This window comes from Jaculus jaculus, chromosome 6 (assembly GCF_020740685.1).
Source record: "Jaculus jaculus isolate mJacJac1 chromosome 6, mJacJac1.mat.Y.cur, whole genome shotgun sequence".
Taxonomy (NCBI): Eukaryota; Metazoa; Chordata; class Mammalia; order Rodentia; family Dipodidae; genus Jaculus; species Jaculus jaculus.
The window spans coordinates 135,937,183-135,959,287 of NC_059107.1; the positions used below are offsets into that span (position 1 = coordinate 135,937,183).

The 22,105-nt window shown below is 41.4% G+C and overlaps 1 protein-coding gene across 1 annotated transcript in view; it reads left to right on the forward strand.

The window, feature by feature from the left end:
• Positions 1 to 22,105, forward strand: part of Plekhg7 (pleckstrin homology and RhoGEF domain containing G7) — a 62,530-nt gene that overhangs the window by 36,892 nt on the left and 3,533 nt on the right. Inside the window, exons 11-15 of the mRNA XM_004650177.2 lie at positions 3,851 to 4,025; positions 5,880 to 5,995; positions 6,358 to 6,451; positions 11,238 to 11,317; positions 13,267 to 13,420. Of these exons, the coding sequence (XP_004650234.2) occupies positions 3,851 to 4,025; positions 5,880 to 5,995; positions 6,358 to 6,451; positions 11,238 to 11,317; positions 13,267 to 13,420 (619 nt within the window). The remainder of the gene's footprint in view (positions 1 to 3,850; positions 4,026 to 5,879; positions 5,996 to 6,357; positions 6,452 to 11,237; positions 11,318 to 13,266; positions 13,421 to 22,105) is intronic.

Sequence of the window (22,105 nt, forward strand, 5' to 3'; positions counted from 1 at the left end):
GCTGTGGCCACCATTATCAAATAGCTATGGAAAATCCCACCTGAATTGCAAACTAGAAAGGTGGTTTCTGCTAATATGTGAAGTGCCTGCCAGATCCAAGGCCACGTGGAGGAAGGGCACAGAGGACACACGCTGCAAGGGGACATGTGGCGCTTTTAAAAGATCAGGCTTTACCAGACACTTTCTTCAACATCTCTTGTTTGGAGCACAAACCTATGAAGTTGGCTACATCATTTCCATGTGTCTTTGAGGACCAGAGAGGTTACATGACGTTTGCAATGTCATGTAGGCAATGGTGGCAAATAAAGAACCCTATTTAGGGTTAGACAGATGTCTAACCTTGTTTAAACATTACACACATCGAAAAGTTACATGGTACCCTATATAAAGACCTCAGATATTATTATTTTTATGCCTATTTGTGATGTGTGTGTGCATATGCATGTTTGTGGGGGTATACACATGCCATGGCATGAATTTGGAGGTCAAAGGGCAACATCGGGGGTCATCTTTTGCCTTTCACCTTGTTTGAGATAGGGTCTCTGCTGTTCACTGCCGTGAGTGCCAGGATAGCTGGCCAGCAAGCTTCAGCGATTCTCCTGTCTCTACCCTCCCTCATTTCCCCATAGGTTTGCTGGGGTTACAGACAAGTGCTTCTGCGGCTGGCTTGATGTGGCTGCTGGCAATCTAAACGCAGCTTCTCACACTTGTAAAGCAAGCGTTTTATCCACAAAACACCTCCCTAGCCCTCAATTTGAGGTGGTTATATGTCAACTGAGAAAAAGAAAACAAAAGATAATTCTATTTAAATGTTTAAAAGCCTATTGCACTTGAAATAGCACTGTTTCCAACCACCCATGACTACTTTCCATCACCAGGGAACTCAGTTTCTTGAGGCAAAGGTCAGGAAAAGCTTTGGAGGAGTTGAGAGAAAATTGCCTTCTATGCCACATGGCGAGGAGCACAGTCGCACATGCATACCAACTGGGGTAGCTTTTGAGCCTGTGCTGTGGACCAGGCGCTTTGCTGCATGCCAGGCACCTGTGATCGCCTTGTCTGTGCAACAGCTCTTTGGAATTTAATGGTATCTTCGTTTTTTGTTTTTTTCAGAAGCCTAGACAAATTTAGGCAACTCACTATAAGATTGGAGGCACAGAAAGGATTCTAATTCAGGCCTGTCCAAAGCTGATGTTCATTCTCCTAATATGCTCTGCTATAAATACCTTTCCTAGAGAACTTAAATCCATGTCACACCATAACCGTCTAACATTGGACTGTGAATGTGCTGGGATGAATTTGTACTCCCCACTGTGCATGTGACATTGGGCTTTATGAATATACATATATTATCCTGGTACACATTGACAAGAGTAAGTCCACTATTTTAGAATCCCTTAGAAAAATGCAGAGGAAGCGGTTGGGAACTTTGTACCACCTTTATGTAGCTCAGTTAACAACAGCTTGGAGCTCTAGGGTACCAAGAGTCAGTGTTTGAGGTCTTACAGGTATAGTTTATGCACTTTACAAGGTTTATCTCATTAACACTTCTTACCAACCTAATGAGGTTTTAGCATATAAGCCTGGAAGAGGTTAGGCGACTTTTCCAAGGTTCCAAGGATATTGGCATTTCAGTTCAATAACGTGTCCCACTAAGACAGATTTATTAGAGGAATGTTTTTATTTATTTCATTTAGCCCCTTTACTGTTCCCCTAAACACATTGGATTTTATTATAAAATAGAAGCACCCCATATTGATTAAGGGCCTGTCAATGTAATCACACTCTGTGTCCATTCTCTCTTGAGAGAGATGTTCTTTGATTTTCCTAATGGATCTGAAAAATGAAGCCAATAGAGAGATAAAAGAAAAACTTTACAGCTGTTTTTTTTTTACAACCAAGTTTTTAATCAGTTCTGAAGTTTTCCAAAACTGTAAAAGCTTCTAATATCCCTGCCTGCATCTTTGTCGACATCAATCGCTGGTGCCTGATGTCTGACTGTCATTCTGATGAGACGAGTTTTTACATTCACCCTGACTGCCAGGGAGTGCTGGAAGTCCTGACTGTCCCTTTCTGCAGGATGATTTGGGCCAGTGACCTGGCCTGTGTATCTGGAGGGTATTATCTATAGAAATATCTACGCGCCTGTCTTCTTCACTGTGTGCATGCTCCAAAGTACCTCCTTCCCCCCAGACCCGGCTCCATACTCTCCCCATTGAAAACTGGCCATATCTGTACACCCTGCCCCTTTCCTGTTTGCTCTGTATCATGGGGAACATCTTAGCCTCTTTGGACTTATCCTCTTTCCATTTTTGATCATTATCCTGATTCTCCTCGACAAAAGAGAAACAAGGAGGTTAGCCAAGCAGCACGCTGCCCTCCCCTGCTCTGCCTCCAGGGCAGGTCCTTGCCTCCTCTGCCTGCGCCTCAGAGCCACAAACCCTCTGCGGGCCAAGGGAGGGAAGTCAACAGCAAAACAAAACTCTCGAATGAGAAGGGTAGACAAAACTGGAACGCATGCCTTAACATATTTTATGACTACCCCAAGTGCAGCATGCATTTTGGGAGGAATTTTGCCCTTTTCCTGTGCATCTAAGTCTTAATTAAATTTTCTCCTTTAGGAGGATGGAATAGGGTGATGTCATAATCAGTACTAATGACATTTTCTCTTCTCACCATTTCCAAAAGGCAAAACATCTGAAAAAGATTCCTTTTTTTTTTTCTTTAAATGGAAAGCAATAGTGTTTCCACTAATGCTGCTTGATAACTCCTAAGAACCTCATTCAAAACCCAGAATGTTACATTTAATATGGAATTTTCAAAACTAAAGGCTAGTCAGGCATGGTGGCTTCTGTTTATAATTACAACACTCAAGCCCAAGGTAAGAGATCACTGTGAATTTGAGGTTAGCCTGCACTACATAGTAAGACTCTGTCTCAAACAACAACGATCAAATTCTCAGCATGGTTCATTCTCTTAAATCTCGAATCTCAAGAAGCCCTGGCCTGGCCTGGTGTCGCGCACCTGTACTCCCAACACGAGGGAGGCAGAGCCGGGAGGATTACTGCACCGCGAAGGCCAGCCTGGTCCACATGGTGAGTTCTAGGCAAGCCTGCATTATTTCATGAGGCCCTGCCTCCAAGAAAAACAAACAAAAGCCATTCTTCTTCCTCTCTATCTCTCTTCTCTCTCTTTCTCTTTCTTTCTCTCTCTCTCTCTGAAAATAAATAAATTAATAAAGTATTTAAAAATAAAATTGGGGGCTGGAGAGTTGGCTTGGCGGTTAAGCACTTGGCCTGTGAAGCCTAAGGACCCTGGTTCGAGGCTCGATTCCCCAGGACCCACGTTAGCCAGATGCACAAGGGGGCACATGCATCTGGAGTTCGTTTGCAGTGGCTGGAGGCCCTGGCACACCCATTCTCTCTCTCTCTCTCTCTCTCTCTCTCTCTTTCTCTCTCTGTCACTCTCAAATGAATAAATAAAAATAAACAAGACAAAAAAAAGTTAAAAATAAAATTGGGTCTAGATAAATGGCTCAGCAGTTAAGGTGCTTGCCTGCAAAGTCTAACACCCTGGGTTCAATTCCTCAGTACCTATGTAAAGCCAAATACCCAAAGTCGCACATGCATCTGGACTTGCAGTAGCTGGAGGCCCTGGCATAACCATTCTCTTCTCTCTCTCTCTCTGTCTCTCTCTCTCTCTCTCTCTCTCTCTCTCTCTCTCTCTCTCTCCTCTCTCTTTCTGTGTGCAAATAAATAAATAAAATATTTTTTAAAAAAAATCCTTCTGTCTAGGCTTCTCAGTGCCTCAACATGACAGGTGACATTGTGATGTCTGCTTTTGCCTCTCCCAGTGGTGTGAGCGAAATGAGCATTGCAGACGGCTTCGCCTTGCTGAGCTACTAGTAGAGCCCCTGCACAGGCTTACTCGATACCCTTTGTTGCTGAAGAATATCTGGAAAAGGAGTACAGACTCCATGGAGAAGATCTCGCTCGACTCCATCAAGGAGAAGGTGGAAAAGTCAATCTGTAAGTCCCTGAGATATGGAAGCATGATGAAAACTGGGGAGTACTATGCGTCCTGGGTCATATCGGGGCTCCCATCCTAAAAGGTAATTCCTTTGACTTGAGGTCATGAGTCCAAGAATGGGATCTGGGTTTGAGCGCATCATAAATCAAACATAGAAAACAATGCATACCCGTCACTTCCTGGCAAGCCAAGGAGAACATTAACACCAAGTTTACTCAGGGCCCGGCCACGTCAGAAGCAAGTTCAGGAAGGAAGTGGCTACTTTCCAGATGATTGAAGGCATTTTGCTGTTTAACACATATTTTGTATCTCCATTCAAAGCAAATGAGAATAAATGCCATGACATCCTACCTGGAGGAAAGTTACTATTCATCATTTAGAGAAAAATCATGGAAATCAGTCCAATGTAAAGATAATGCCAAGTGCAAGCTTTAGCATTAAAACGGGGGACAGAAACTGAGCAAGCCCTGTGATGACCTAAGTTTACTTTTGTCTTTCTGTATAATTTAACTTCAGCTCCGGAATCCATGATAAAGACTGGTAAAGCAAGATTTCCTCTTGATGAGAACATCCAAAGAAAACAACTCGAGCCGGGTGTGGTGGCGCACGCCTTTAATCCCAGCACTTGGGAGGCAGAGGTAGGAGGATCACTGTGAGTTCAAGGCCACCCTGAGACTCCATAGTGAATTCCAGGTCAGCCTGGGCTAGAATGAGACCCTACCTCGAAAAACCAAAACAAAAAACAAAAAAAAAAAAAGAAAGAAAGAAAACAACTCAAGTTCATAATTACGAGCATTTAGGAATGGCATACTTATGTTGTTTTGCAAAATTAAAAATAAAATCACCAGTCATGCATGATGGCACTCCCCTTTAATCCCAGTACTTGGGAGGCAGAGGTAGGAGGATCACCATGAGTTCAAGGCCAGCCTGAGACTAATAGTGAATTCCAGGTCAGCCTGGGCTAGAGTGAAACCCTACCTCACAAAACCAAAATAAATAAATAAAATGACCATTTCATTAGGGGACATAATCATTTCTTCTTTTTCAATCTTTAGTTTCCATTAACAAATTCAATTAAACTTTAAAAAAAAATAATTCTGTGCATTATTACACATTTGGATATTTATGGTGAACAGAGAAGCAAATCCTCTGAGAAATTCTCAGACTTTCATTGGATAAAGGAGTCTGGGTGGCCTTCCTCCAAGTCTGTAACCTAAGGGTGACAAATCCTCAAAGGTTTCCATTAACTCTGTCACTTGAGGGGTGTTTACAACCTGCCTTCATGTTTCCCAAAATCATTTCTAAACCTCAAAGCAACATGCTATTTAAGAGTGTCATAAAATTAATATACAGCTTCAAGAGGAAGTGGAGCCCTTGCCATCATAAAGGAAACACGTACGTAAAGGTGTGCTCATTGTTGTTGGTTCATGTTTTTTCTTCCTGTGAGGTTTTGGAAGGTGTGGATAGAAAAAAAGCTAAAGTTTTATTACTCTGACTTTATCTGCAAGAAGCTGGTTTTAAATGAATGAGTTTTCAAGCTGGGCATGGTGGTGCACACCTTTAGTCCCAGCAGTTGTGAGGCAGAGGTAGAAGGATCACTACAAGTTTGAGGCCACCCTGAGACTACATAGTAAATTCCAGGTCAGCCTGAGCTAGAATAAGACCCTACCTTGGAAAAAAAAAATGAGTTTTCTAAGACACTTAGATAGCAAACAAGATGGGAAATGAACTTGAATTATGGTTTGTCTCTAGGGCCCATCAGTATGTCTAAATGATTACAGTTCATATTTGTTAAATTTATGCTACAATGTTACATGAATTTTAAAATAAACTGGCTGTGCCTTGTCTTTCAGGGGAACTTGAAGGAAAAGTGAAGTGGCTTGACAATTTCCAGAAACTTAGACATCTCCAGGAGATTATAGTGTGGCCTCCACTTTGGGATAGAGACAAAAGGTTTTTCATTCCAGAGGTACAGAAAGGATCATTCAGTCCTCAGTCCTCTTGTCCTTTTCCTGCAGTCTGGCATTTGAGTTGAACAACAGTAGCCCTTGAAAGCCCCCTCCTATCCACTTGAAGAATAAGTCTAGCTTAATGAGCCAAAGGGAAAGCTTTCATTCATAAGGCATGATATGTGGAGACAATGATATCACCACGCCCCTTGGGGGAGCTTCTTCTGAGCGGGGCTTTCCCATCTTATCCCACCTGCTTGTTGATGCACTGACATTTCTGAACATCTTGAATGTTATAGATGGTGTTAATTGTCGGCTCCTTGAACATATTCTTTGTCAATAACTAACGATATCTCTTTTATTTGCTCCCTTGTTTTGCAAGGGATTGAAACACATTTTTAAAGAGCACATGGCCGAAAACATCTTATCACCAACCAACAGACACCTTCTCTATGAAGGAAGATTAACTCTTGCAGGTAAACAACTGATTTATTTAATAACTCAACATCCTTGCTGCTCTGTAACTGTTAATGGCTATTAGTTGAAGAATAAGGGGAACTGGACTTGCCTTTGTCCTGGACGATATGAAGCAGAGTGGGTCCTGCTTGAACAAAGGCCTCACAGTGGAACTAGCTGTGTGCCCTCCATTGTTTTTTCCTTAGAAAATGTTATTGTGTTATCTGTTTTATGGAATCACTGTTAAAACAAAATTGCACACATCAAGAACTTTTCTCCAAGGTGTGGCATATAGCAAACTCTTAGTCCACATCAGGAATAATGACAATTAAGCTTCCAAGTGTTTCTTATGGGCTCAGCATATACCACACAATGGGCTTAGTAGGTATCACTGAAATATATATATTAAAAAAAATGACTCATGTCAGCCTTTCCCTTGAGATGGGAGGTCTGCCCTAATGGCCAGACCAGCAGTCTCTTTAGTCTAGAATGCCCAGCAACAACTTCATGTGCCACACAGGCAGAGATGAGCCTTGAGGGACAGAAAGCATGGGGCTCGTGGAAGGACAGAAAGGAGGACAGGGCAGATGGAGAGCTCAGCAGAAGAGGTTGACATGCAGAAGCCACCTGAGGCGGGGAGCCCCACATTTGGCTGCCCAGCTCACCTGCCCCTCAGCTTTTCTTGCTGGTCTAAGCTCTCACCAGCCATGGGTAGTCCCTGCTTTGCACAGCCCTCTTTGCTGTGAGAAGTGAGCTCGCTCACAGATGCACAAATGTTTAAAGAATGATGAGCACAAAGTCTGGGCTCTGTGGATAGTGTGATGATCAGAGAGGGCTGCCTGACAGGGGTAACATTCACTATGAACGAATGGGCACCACTGTATGAAGCCTTAGATGATACGACAGTTATAATTTATGACAGGAGTACTTCCTTGCTCAGTTTCTGGGTGGAAGGTCTGTTGTGTTTTGGGGATAGCACTGGATGAGAAGTTAGGAGACAATCACTACTTGATAACAGGAAAGATCCTTAAATTCAGCATTTTATATCAAAGGGTCTCTATGTATTGTCTCCTCAGGGCATACAGAAGGAAGATACATTTAATGCTATATATAGGTGACAAATCCGAGCCTCAGGGAGGCTTTGTATCATTGGTAAGATCACCTGGCAAGCAGATAGAAGTGCACATGCCTTGGAAGCCAAACAGAGGGTCCCAAACAGGAAACTGCACACAATAAATCCCTGAGCTCCTTATTCCACTGCGTACCTGCGCTGCTTTACCCCTTAGCTACACCCCAGACCTCAGCTCCACTCACTGAGACTTTTACCAGGATGTGAGAAGCCAAAAGGGTACTGAAGAAAGATGGATCCAGAAGCAACGCACAGAGGAGACAGAGCAGGACTGTAAGGCAGGGACGTGGGCAGTGAGTGAGGCAGGGATAAGTGAGAAGCCCCTCGGCCTGTGGTTCTTAATAGTTATGATGATACACTGGGCTTGGGGTGTGGCTCCACGGAGCAGCACTTGCTTCAGATGAACAAGGCCCCGGGTTTGATCCCCTGCCGCATTGCTGAGACAACTACATATTATGACAGGAACAACTAACAGTAACAAAGCCAGACAACTGTGTGCATTTCCTCAGAACCATGTGCCTCTCCATTAATCAGGCTTCCAGCAGTAGTTATTCTGGATACGGGCCCCCTGCCTTCTAAGTCTCACCCTCCAACAATGCAAGATGCACTTACCGTCCTAAAATGGAATGACAAAAAAGGATAAAGGCAAGAGCTATTTCAAAGGGGGGGAAAAAAACCATGAGGACTTTATGATTCACAAAGTGAATGAAGAGTAAGTCAAAGATGGCTTCAAGTATTCTAATCTGTGTGTCTGAAAGTGCCCTTGATAACATTGTGGGTGATGAGTCAGGGGCTCGCGTTAGGCTTTGGTGGTCTGATGAAAACTCACGAGGAAGCTGCAGGAACATCTGCTGAGAGGAAAGTCATGTCAAATGTGCATGTACATATCAACATGTCTTTTGGGCTCCAGAGACTGTTCATGAAAGTACAAGTGGGAGACTTAACTAAGAAAGAGACTTTACAACTAGACCCAACCTCTCTAGAAAATTGCTTTGTGAAGGGCCATGTGTGGTAGAACAGGGATGAGCTACATAAAGCCATTAAAACCAAACACTTGTTTAATGGCACCATCTGTTTTAGTCAAATCTGACACAAAAAAAAAAAAAAAAAAAAAGAGACACCATACAGTGTTAAGTCATGGAGACTCAGAGGTAAAAAGAGCGTAAGACTATTAACAAGAAGATTCTCAATGTAGGTTCATTAGACAGACACGAAAATGGGTTTCTTTTTTGGGGACTGACAGATATATGTAGGTTAGTATGTCATGAAAGAGCATGGTGGGTTCCAGAGCCAGGAAAAAGCTTTGATTTCAAAGAATGAAGTGAGATGTCTCCTTATATTTTCTGGGGAAGGGGCAAGTTCTACATTCTAGGAACCATGGAGGCACCAGATAGAGATGAAGGGACTCAGGGAGGCACTAGAGATGGGGCCCAAGGCCACAACTTAAGTAGGGGTCCTTGGCAATAGGGGGTTGATCTTGTTCTTCCCATCAAGCTCCAGACAGCATCTGGTCTCTTAAAATAGCCACATCTGTGTTCTAGCAGAGTTCATTTTGAATGGGAAAAGTCTTGAACCAAGAATTGGAAAGGAGCAGGTACTAGAGATTTAGCTCAGTGGTCTGCCTCATGCTTAACATACACAAAAGCTGGGTTCCACTCCTAGTAGAAACTTTTTTAAAAAAACAGAGGACCTGGAGATAATTGTAAGCTTCGGTAAAACTGTTTAAAATTAAAATCCCTTAACCTTTTCTCTACATGATGGACAGTAATGGTGGTGAAATCAGAGACTTACATTGAGACTCCAAATTTCTTTCAGTTAAAAAAAATATAATCTTATAAGTGAGCAAGTATACTTTCTCATTCTCCAAAGGTATTTGTTTTCATAACCTTTGGGGCATAGTCATACGTCCCATTGGAATTCAGGCAACTATGAATATAGTAACAGACAAGTATGATGGCCAATAACTGTAACACCAGGAGAACTTGGAGGCAGGAGCGCTGCTCTCAGAAAAGAGGCTCTCCGGGAACCAAATCAGGCAGCACTTTGCTCTGTGACTTCTCCATCTCCAGAACCATGAGAAGTGAATCTCCACCATATCAGCCTCCTGCCATCATTAGAGCAGCCTGAACTAAGACAGAGAGCTAGTGTTAATTGAGCCAGCCTCTGGAGACAGATGGTTATTAATCCCTTAGAAGATTAAGGTTATTTCCCTCTCATGTTAGTGTCCAGGCTATGACTGTTCTAGTCTGTGAACACATTTGTGACTCAGCACATTGTCTACAGCTACCCAGGAAGAAAGGATGTGAGCAACTTGGCCCCAGCCTTCAAGGAGATGACCTGGAAGTCACAAACTTTTATTCACATCCCATTAGTCAGAATTTAGTCCCTTCTTAGCTGCAAGAGAACCTGGGAGATATACCACGTATTCTCTGTGGACATGTGCCCACAAAAACTCAAAAACTTCCCTATATGCAAGAGAAAAGTGGCTTTTTTTGAGGCAAGCCCAACAAACTGGATTTTTTTTTTTAATGAGAATGGGAAAGAAAAAGAGAGACAGAGAATTGGCATGCCAGGGCCTCCAGCCACTGTAATCAAACTCCAGACAGGTATGCCACTTGGTGTGAATGTGCAACTTTGTGCATCATGTGGGATCTGGGGAGTTGAACATGGATCCTTAGGCTTCACAGGCAAGCGCCTTAACCACTAAGCCATCTCTCCAGACCAAGAAAATGGCTTTTGACAGGTGATCAATAAATACATTTTTGCCTAGCCTGATTCAGTAAAGTTTGTGCATTTCTCTTTTTAAGGAATAGAGTAAAATAAGGAAGGGTATGACACTTCATTCTTGGTTTGCTTTAAGAAACGATTATCAACAATGATACCAGAACACTGGTTAAACATTAGGCTACACAGAGAACATTGACACATCTGTAAGCATATTGTAAAACATGAGAAAGAAGTGTTCATGACTGCTTGCATCAATAAAGGCTGCTGAACAAGACTGTGATCGAGAGCCTCAAACAACAGTGTTTCTGGCAGACTGGAGGCAGTTTTCTGAGGCGTGGTTCCTGGCAAGATCTCTTCATGGCTTGTAGACATCTTCTTCCTGGCAGAAAGAGCTCTATGGTGACTCTTCTTGTAGGGACATTAACCATATTGGAATGAGGCTGTGCCAGTATGACCTCATTTTACCATTACTTCCTTACTCTAAACATAGCCACTCTGGGTGTAGGGCTTCAACAAATGAATGTGGTGGGGTAACATCTCAGTGCATAGAAATGACAAAATACCTCTTTTCTTTGCTGAATTGTGTGCCTTTGTCAATCACCACCCAGACAGACGCATCAAGAGGCTAAACGCTGCAGGCTCATTCAGCTGATGGATTTGCCCTAAGCTTAGTTAAAACCACTACAAAGACCACAGGAGCTATAAATTCATTTGCAATGCTTCAGAAATACAGTGTCTTTCAAGCTGGAAGCTTGAGCTATGATCAAGTGTGCTTTAGGAAAGAAAAAAAAAATCAATTCAACATGGACACAGGCAGTTTTCTGACCACCCAATGGGAACTCCCTGAGCCTCAAGCCTGCTCTGTCTTGTTTTGTAAGATTCTTTGATTTTTTTTTAAAAGTTCTACTTACTGTTTTAAGCCCCATTTTACCTTCTTTTTCTTTCTTCAGAAAGCACAATATTCCTAGATGTTTATCTGTTTCTCTTTGATGATTTCCTGTTAGTTACAAAAACTAAGCACAACAAAAAGGTAAAATGCTGTGATTTTTAAGTAAGCTTCTAAATGAGTATAAAACATGTCTACATAAGTTAAAACTATGCAACATTCTTACACATCAAATCAAATCACTTTTAATTTTTATGTATTTCCTTATTTTTGGATTTTTAGGTAGGGTCTCACTTTAGCTCAGGCTGACCTGGAATTCACTGTGTAGTCTCAGGGTGGCCTTGAACTCACTATGATCCTTCTACCTCTGCCTCCCAACTGCTGGGAGCAAAGGCCTGTACTACCATGCCTGGCTAGAAAAGCACTTTTTTTTTTTTTTTTTTTTTTTTTTTTTTTTTTTTTAGGAAAGGCAAGGTTCTGGCTTTCAAGGTCAGTCCCCAAAACTATGAGACTTTACACCAGACCTGCCTAAGCAAAAGAACCCAAGATATCTTTGTCCATGTTGGTCCTTCCAAATTGGCAGTCACAAAAAAGCCACCAGAGTAGGCTGCTGCCACACAGCAAGCATTCTGATTGGAGAGTTCACGTCATTCTTGAGAAATGATGATTTGGAGCTAGATGGGGAGGGGGCCCTGCTCTTTCCGTGTCTACTTGCAAAAGAATTGCTGAAACCAACCCAATGTACAGCGGGCATCACAGACAACATAAGTCAACTGATCAGAAAATCTCTACAGAGTTAGAATTTATATATATATATATATATATATATATATATATATGGTGGGGTTTTTGTTTTTTGTTTTTTCAAGGTAGGGTCTCACTCTAGCTCAGGCTGAACTGGAATTCACTATGTAGTCTCAGGGTGGCTACAAATTCACAGCATTCCTCCTACCTCTGCCTGCCAAGTGGAGTGTTGGATTAAAGGTGTGCACCACCACACACAACAAGAATTATATTTCTTAAATATTAGTGTTACCATTGTTGTTGCTGTTATTTTTACTACCCACTAAGCATTTGATCTGATGCACCAAGAAAGGTTTCCTGCTGTCTCCTGTTTTATAGTCTGCCCCCTGAATGGGACATTTGATTAGTAACAGGAAGGCTCCTCTAAGGCACTCAAACACCTAACCTTAGAGGTGGGAGGATCTGCCATATATTTTCAGCTGTGAGAAATCTAATGCTGATTTCACTCAAATGACTGGACACAGATAATGATGACTAAGCCTCAAGATGACAGGATGGTTAGTTGAGCTAAAAAAAAAAATCAAACATCTTTAAGCAATAAAATAGATATCCATTAATCAACCTATGAATAAATAGCTGGCAGGTTGTTGGGAGAGATAGTGGACTTGGAGAACATAGAAAGTCATGGTTTCAGAATTCATATGGCCTCTTATTTCAAGCTACTCAGACTAGCTTGTAAGTGCAAGCCAAGTTCTAAAGGTCCTCTTCTCCCTCTTCAGAAGTGTGATGCCAGGGCAGCCCCTCCTACACTGCAAAGTTGCACAGCCCAGAGCACATGAGCTAACAACCACTCCCGCCACCACCAATCATGTCATCATGTGCTATTCTGCTTCCATGGTTTACATTGGATTTCAGAACAAGGAATGCTATCCACTTAGATTCCTGCTTGCTATTTTGGTTTCACTACGTCATGCATAATGCAATCTTTTATGCTCCTTTCAAAAAAAATCCAGCATTTTATATATTCAAAGCACTTTTAATTATTTGTAGATTTAAGGCCGTGTAATCTTTTTACAGTTGCATATCATAGCCTATGCATACAATTGGCCTCAGTGATGTGATGGTGATTAAAGTGTTTTCCAATTATGGGTGTCAATCATTAGGCAGGTAATTAAACTTGGAGATCAGAAACACTCTGCCTTGAACCCCTATCCATTAGAAAAATGCTTTTCATAATCTAGAATAGTCATCTGGATCAAGAAACAGCTTTCTAAGAATCTACTGCTTTACAAAGTACTGGCACCAGTGTTTGTTTCTCACACATGACACTATTTTCCTCTTCTTTTCAGAAACCTGGAGGCTCAGACACTAGTTTAATGTGTCCTTCCCTCACTCCTGAGCTTCAAACTCTAATAAAAGAGATTGGTTCATGTGTAGTGCTTGATCAGCCCATTCCGTTGGACAGATTGGTGGTCAGAAGCATAGATGCACTGCACATGTCAGGTACTATTTCTATTACCTGGCTTAATGGCTTGCAGTCAGTTTTATGTTGGACTTCTTCTTGGTAGCAGGACACAAATCCAATTTATGTCTAATCATAAAAGACAAGCCTATTCCTACATGAATATATATACATAACTCATAACTCAGTTAAGATGTCCATGCTCTGCTCTGTCATTTGCTAGCTATGAGACCTTGGCCAGCCCTTGAGTTTTCTATAGCTTGGCTCCCACTTATTAAAACAAAGATAACCTCTTCAGATGGTTTGCATCAGATAGAAATAAATGTTCAGTAAATGATGCTATTATGGTCATTTTATTGTCTTTTGTCTGCGATTGTTATTGTAAAGGCACTGATGAAGCAGGGCATGTTGTGAACGTGTAAGCTACAGAAATAAATGTGCTAGCACTAAAAATATACATATATATGCATGTATGTGCATATACATTCAGATCAGAGGTAGAGGTATCATTTTAAGCTGTTATTAAGCATGTGTGAGGGCTATCTCAGAGTCAGGCACTGGAGACATGAAGATGACTGGGAAACAGCCCTTTTGTCCTTGATCTTACATAAAAATTAATGATTGGTGAGTCTTCTGTCAACAAAGCCCCAAGATTCTGCAGGACACTCTCTTCAAAGAATATTATGTCTCCTCAGTGCTGAGTGGGTAGTGGCAGTGTTCAGGCCTCAGATAGCCAGTGTCTCAGTAGAGACTACTTGACCAGCTGGGCCTGTGAGGAATGCCACCTTCCTGTCTATGGGGAGAGTGGGAAACAGTACTCTAATTCCCATCTTAGTAGCCAAGCCAGAAGGAATATCAAGCACTAGCAGAGGACCAACTCAGACATATTAAAGCAACCTTAGTGACTAAGTGATCAAAGAAAGAGCAAGCACTTGGATAATTGTGGGATATAACTGAACAGTACAGTTAAATGTCTATGCTTGATTCACAATGGATACCTCGCTTCCCAAAAGCAGAGGGAATCCCCCATTATAGAAAGTTCATACCCAGAAATATGGAGTCTGTCTCCTGTGCCTTAAACCTTTTATTTTGTTTTGTTTTTTGAGGCAGGGTCTCACTCTAGCTCAGGCTGACCTAGAATTCATTATGTAGTTTCAGGGTGGCCTTGAACTCTCCACGATCCTCCTATCTCTGCCTCCGAGTGCCAGGACTAAAGGCATGCACCACCGTGCCAGGCTAAACTTTTTTTTTTTTTTTTTTTTATTTTTTTTTAATTTTTATTAACATTTTCCATGATTATAAAATATATCCCATGGTAATTCCCTCCCTCCCCACCCCCACACTTTCCCATTTGAAATTCCATTCTCAATCATATTACCTCCCCATTACAATCATTGTAATTACATATATACAATATCAAACTATTAAGTATCCTCCTCCCTTCCTTTCTCCACCCTTTATGTCTCCTTTTCAACTTACTGGCCTCTGCTACTAAGTATTTTCATTCTCACACAGAAGCCCAGTCATCTGTAGCTAGGATCCCCATATGAGGGAGAACATGTGGCGCTTGGCTTTCTGGGCCTGGGTTACCTGACTTAGTATAATACTTTCCAGGTCCATCCATTTTTCTGCAAATTTCATAACTTCATTTTTCTTTACCGCTGAGTAGAACTCCATTGTATAAATGTACCACATCTTCATTATCCACTCATCTGTTGAGGGACATCTAGGCTGGTTCCATTTCCCAGCTATTATAAATTGAGCAGCAATAAACATGGTTGAGCATGTACTTCTAAGGAAATGAGATGAATCCTTTGGATATATGCCTAGGAGTGCTATAGCTGGGTCATATGGTAGATCAATCTCTAGCTGCTTTAGGAACCTCCACACTGTTTTCCACAATGGCTGGACCAGATTGCATTCCCACCAGCAGTGCAGAAGGGTTCCTTTTTTTCCACATCCCCGCCAACATTTATGATCATTTGTTTTCATGATGGTGGCCAATCTGACAGGAGTGAGATGGAATCTCAATGTAGTTTTAATCTGCATTTCCCTGATGACTAGTGACGTAGAACATTTTTTTAGGTGCTTATATGCCATTCGTATTTCTTCCTTTGAGAACTCTCTATTTAGCTCCTTAGCCCATTTTTTGATTGGCCTGTTTGATTCCTTATTAGATATCTTTTTGAGTTCTTTGTATATCCTAGATATTAATCCTTTATCAGATATATAGCTGGCGAAGATTTTTTCCCATTCTGTAGGTTGCCTCTTTGCTTTTTTCACTGTGTCCTTTGCGGTGCAAAATCTTTGTAATTTCATTAGGTCCCAGTGGTTAATCTGTGGTTTTATTGCCTGAGCAATTGGGGTTGTATTTAGAAAGTCTTTGCCAAGACCAATATGTTGGAGGGTTTCCCCAACTTTTTCCTCTAGCAGTTTCAAAGTTTCCGGTCTGATGTTAAGGTCTTTAATCCATTTGGACTTAACTCTTGTGCATGGCGAGAGAGAAGAATCTATTTTCATCCTTCTGCAGATATTTATCCAGTTTTCAAAACACCATTTGCTGAAGAGGCTGTCTCTTCTCCAATGAGTATTTTTGGCATTTTTATCGAATATCAGGTGGCTATAGCTACTTGGGCTTACATCTGGGTCCTCTATTCTGTTCCACTGATCTACATGTCTGTTTTTGTGCCAGTACCATGCTGTTTTTGTTACTATGGCTCTGTAGTATAGGTTAAAATCAGGTATGGTGATACCACCAGCCTCTTTTTTGTTGCTCAGTATTATTTTAGATATTCGAGGTTTTTTATGATTCCAAATGAATTTTTGGATTGTTTTTTCTATTTCCATGAAGAAAGCCTTTGGAATTTTGATAGGGATTGCATTAAATGTGTAGATTGCTTTAGGTAAGATTGCCATTTTCACTATATTGATTCTTCCAAGCCAGGAACAAGGGATGTTTCTCCACTTTCTAGTGTCTTCTGCAATTTCTCGCTTGAGTGTCTTAAAGTTCTCATTGTATAGATTCTTTACTTCCTTAGTTAGGTTTATTCCAAGGTATTTTATTTTTTTTGATGCAATTGTGAATGGGAGTGATTCTCTGATTTCATCCTCTGTGTGTTTGTTGTTAGCATATATGAAGGCTACTGATTTCTGTGTATTTATTTTGTATCCTGCTACATTGCTGTAGGTTTTGATTAGCTCTAACAGCTTGCTAGTAGAGTCTTTAGGGTCCTTTATGTATAGAATCATGTCATCTGCAAATAATGATAGCTTGATTTCTTCCTTTCCAATTTGTATCCCTTTTATGTGTGTCTCTTGCCTTATTGCTATGGCTAAGACTTCCAAAACTATATTAAATAGAAGTGGAGACAGTGGACACCCTTGTCTTGTTCCTGATTTTAGTGGAAAAGCTTCCAGTTTTTCCCCATTTAGTAATATGTTGGCTGTAGGCTTGTCATAAATAGCCTTTATTATATTGAGATATGTTCCTTCTATTCCCAGTCTCTGTAGGACTTTTATCATGAAGGGATGTTGGATTTTGTCAAATGCTTTCTCTGCATCTAATGAGATGATCATGTGATTTTTGTCCTTCAACCCATTTATGTAATGTATTACATTTATAGATTTGCGTATGTTGAACCATCCCTGCATCTCTGGGATAAAGCCTACTTGGTCAGGGTGAATGATCTTTTTGATATACTCTTGTATTCTGTTTGCCAATATTTTGTTGAGAATTTTTGCATCTATGTTCATGAGGGAGATTGGTCTGTAATTTTCTTTTTTTGTTCTATCTTTGCCTGGTTTTGGTATCAGGGTGATGCTGGCCTCATAGAAGGAGTTTGGTAGGATTCCTTCTTTTTCTATTTCCTGGAAAAGCTTAAGAAGCAATGGTGTTAGCTCTTCCTTAAAAGTCTGGTAAAATTCAGCAGTGAATCCATCCGGGCCTGGGCTTTTTTTAGTTGGGAGATTATTGATAACTGCTCGGATCTCCATGTTTGTTATAGGTCTATTTAAGTGATTAATCTCATTTTGATTTAATTTAGGTAGGTCATATAGATCAAGGAAATCATCCATTTCTTTCAGATTTTCATACTTGGTGGAGTATATGCTTTTATAGTATGTCCCTATAATTTTTTGAATTTCTCTGGAATCTGTTGTGATGTTACCTTGTTCATCTCTGATTTTATTAATTTGTGTCTCTTCTCTCTTTCTTTTGGTCAGATTTGCTAAGGGTTTATCAATCTTGTTTATCCTTTCAAAGAACCAACTCTTTGTTTCATTAATTCTTTGGATTGTTCTTTTTGTTTCTATTTCATTAATTTCTGCCCTAATCTTTATTATTTCTTCCCGTCTACTACTTTTTGGTTTGCCTTGTTCTTCTTTTTCCAAGGCTTTAAGACGAAGCATTAGGTCGTTTACTTGCGACCTTTCTAATTTCTTAATATAGGCACTTAAGGCTATAAATTTACCTCTTAGAACTGCCTTCATTGTGTCCCAGAGATTTTGGTATGTTGTGTTCTCATTATCATTTGACTCTATAAATTTTTTGATTTCCTTTTTGATTTCTTCATTGACCCACTCATCATTTAGTAGTGTATTGTTTAGCTTCCATGATTTTGTGTATGCTCTATAGCCTTTCTTGCTACTGATTTGTAGTTTAATTCCATTGTGGTCAGATAGAATGCAAGGAATTATTTCAATTTTCCTGAATTTGTTAAGATTTGCTTTGTGTCCTAATATATGGTCTATTTTAGAGAATGTTCCATGTGCTGCTGAAAAGAATGTATATTCTGCAGCCTTTGGATGAAATGTCCTGTATATATCTGTTAGGTCCATATCTTCTATGACCTCATTTAGTCCAGATGCCTCTCTGTTTATTCTTTCCCTGGATGACCTGTCAATTGATGAGAGTGGGGTGTTAAAGTCACCCACCACCACCGTGTTTGGTGTTATCTGTGACCTTAGTTCTAATAGTGTTTGTTTGACGAATTTGGGAGCCCCCATGTTAGGTGCATATATGTTTAGGATTGTAATGTCCTCCTGTTGGAGTGTGCCCTTAATCAATATAAAGTGACCTTCCTTATCTTTTTTGACTAACTTCGGACTAAAGTCCACCCTGTCTGATATTAGGATAGCAACCCCTGCTTGTTTTCTAGGCCCATTTGCTTGAAACACCGTCTTCCAACCTTTCACCCTAAGATAATGTCTATCCTTTGTAGAAAGGTGAGTTTCTTGAAGACAACAAATTGTAGGATCCTGCTTTTTAACCCAGTCTGCAAATCTATGTCTTTTCGTTGGGGCATTGAGACCGTTGATATTAAGAGATATTATTGAAATGTGTGTATTTATGTTTGCCATTTTTGTGTGTGTGTGTGTGTGTTACTGGTTCTACCTGTGCTCTCTTCTGTTAACTGGTATTTGAGTATGGCTGGTTTTTTCTAGGTTCCTTATATGTGTGCTTTTCCTTTTGTTCAGCATGGAGGATTCTATCAAGTATTTTCTGTAGAGCTGGTTTTGTCTTCAGATATTCCTTTAACCTGCTTTTGTCATGGAATGTCTTTATTTCTCCATCTATTTGGATGGATAACTTTGCAGGATAAAGTAACCTTGGTTGACAGTTGTTATCTTTCAGAACTTGGAATATATCACTCCAGGCCCTTCTGGCTTTAAAAGTTTGTGTTGAATAATCTGCTGTAATCCTGATGGGCTTGCTTTTGTAGGTAACTTGATTTTTCTCTCTAACTGCTTTCAATATTTTTTCTTTGGTTTGTGTGTTTGGAAGTTTGAGTATAATGTGGCGAGGAGAGTTTCTTTCTGGGTTTTGTCTGGCTGGGGTTCTAAAGGCTTCCTGTATCTGTATTGGCACCTCTTTCCCAATTTGGGGAAAATTTTCCTCTATGATTTTGTTGAAGATGCCTACTATGCCTCTGGAGTGGAATTCTTCTCCTTCTACTATGCCCTGAATTCTTATATTGGATCTTTTCATAGTGTCCCGAATATCTTGAAATTCCCACTCATACTTTTCTATAAGTTTGTTTTTCTCTTTGTTGGACTGCATTAGGTCTGCCACCTGATCTTCTAGCTTAGATATTCTGTCCTCTCCCTCATCCATCCTACTGGTGAGATTTTCTACAGAGTTTTTTATTTCATTAACTGTGTTCTTCATTGCTAGTAATTCTGACTGGTTTTTCTTTATTATTTCTATTTCTCTATTTATGTCTTGTATTGCCTTCTTTATTTCATTAAATTGGTGTCCTGCCTCTTCTTTGATTCCTTTGATTTCCTCTTTGATTTCCTCTTTGATTTCTTCTTTGATTGTTTTCATGTGTTCTTTGACCTCTTTGAACATATTTATAATTATTCTTTTGAACTCTTTCTCAGGCATTTCCTCTAACTCTTTCTCACTGGAGGACATTTCTGATGCATTAATACTTTTAGGTAGATTTATATCGTCTTGCTTTTTAGTGTTTCTTGTGTTATAATGTATATATTTTTGCATCTTGGATTAAGTTAATGCTTGGATTTTCTAGCTAGCTGTGTATTCTTAGCTGTATCAATTGATTTGGTGTAAAATATTTTCAGGGTAGGACCTTAAGGTATTAGGTGTGGCTCTTAAGACTCTCAGAGTATCTACAAAGATGTTCTTAGGGGTTGAGTTTCCCTGCTATAGGAGTATTCAAGCAGGCTGAGTGGAATAATATACTGGTAGATTCTAAAATTTAGCTAAACACTGTACCCATTCCATCAAAAACAGCCCCGAGTATGTATGCAAGAGTAGTTATTATAATGACCAGATCCTCTATCAACAAAGAGGTTTAGATTTCTGGTCTGTTGAGGTATCCAAGTCAGCTTGTGACCAGGTGAGACCCTTCCCTGGTGCAATCCCAGTTACCTTGGGTGATTGTGGTCTCAGTCAAGTTGCTGCCTGGGTCGTCGGGTTGCTGTTCTGATTTCTGGAGCTGGGCACTTGCTTTTCCTACGGGGCAAACTGAGTCGCTGCCGCCGCCTCTGCAGCTGTTGTAGATGTCACCTCCGGAGCCCCCACCACTGCTGAAGCTGCCGTTGTCGTGTCCACCGCTGCTGCTCACCCCGAAGCCGCTGCTCTCCTGGGTCCGCTGCTGCTGGGGCCACTGGTACCGGTGCTGGAGCCGCTGAAGTTGCTGCCAAATTCTGCTCCTGCTTGGGTCCCGCCGTCAGCCCAAGTTGGCGTGGCCGGGTCCCGGGCCGCTGCTGTGTTCGCTGGAGCTGGGTTCAGGCGGCAGGGGAGGGGAGGGAGCCGCGGCTGTTCTGGTTGTATCGTGTGCTTTTACCTCGCGGTCTGCTCCTCCCTCCGTTGCTCGCTGCCGCTCTCCCCTCACGTTTCCCGAGTTGCGGAGAGCGCGGTGTGAGGGGAAAATCCCGCACCTGGCTTGTCCTGCGGCTCGAGCCAAGAGTCCGGCGGTTTTCTGCCGCTCCGCGGTTGCGGCGGGTAGCCGAGCGGCCCGGAGCCGCTGTTCCCGCCTGTGCAGGCTCTGGATGCTCTATAACTCTTCCACTTCTCCGCTGCCGCCTCAACTTCCTATACACCTCACTTTTTAGTAAAAGTGTGTATTTTGCTGAGTTTTTTTTGGTCTTCCCCCCCCAGGCTATTTTGGCGTGGTACCTACGCCGCCATCTTAACCGGAAGTCCCAGGCTAAACTTTTAATTCAATATGCTGAAAGGTGACACAAGGAGGTGTAGGGCCACCTGTTTAATTCGGCTGGGATCAGTCATGGTATATTTTCGCTTATTAGTAAGTCTCTGATACTATAGTAAAACTCACAGTGTACTTGACCTATAACAAGAAAGGCTCACAGTTTTGGACTGTCCAGTCCATGATCAGTTGGTCCTGTTGCCTTGGGTCTGTATTAAGGCAGCATACCATGGCAGGAGCACATGGAATGGAAAACCATTTGCCTCATGGTCAAGAGACCAGCAGAGAGGCTGGGGGAGGGAGAGATAAGGACCCCATAATCCCCTGCCCGTCTAATGATCTCTTAAGTAAACCCCTCCTCTTTAAAGTTCAACAACTTTCCAATAGTGTTATTCTGAGGATCAAGCCTTTAACAGGTGAGCCTTTGGGGGTCATCATTTAAATATAGCCTAAGCCAGAGCACTTCAGGAGCAAGACTGGAAAGTAAGTTTTGCCTTGGGCATGCATCCATTCAATGTGAAGTTTCTCCCAGCTCAAGAGGACAAAATTATGTAGACTTGGCAGGGATCCACTGTATGAAGCCAGAAACCACTTCAATTTGCCATTTGTTTACTTTTCCATGAGAGAAAATATCAGGACAGCATCTCATGAGTTTATTCTTCCACCCCCACCATGGCTGTTTACAGACTGGAGTCCTGCTTGGATACAGAGAGCCTCCCAGCTGTGGGCCCAGTTCAGTTAGTCCTGCCAGCTTTAAGAACTGACTTGTGGAAATCTACCATCCCTGGGTTGCTGTGAGGAACATGAGCTGTTATTTTTCTCAATTTATTTTTTTGGGGGGTCTTGCTCTCTGATTGTGAGTTTGGATTTGATGAGTTTGCACAGGGCTGAGAAGTTATAGAGTAGGAAAGAGTAAATGGAGACAAAAAGTATCAGGCAATGGAGGGACACAGACCTAACTCCAAACTATCCCCATATGACATACAAGTGTGTGGCTTTAGAAAAATTAATTTACATCCAGTTCCTCATTTGTGAAAATTTGCTGGCCTATGA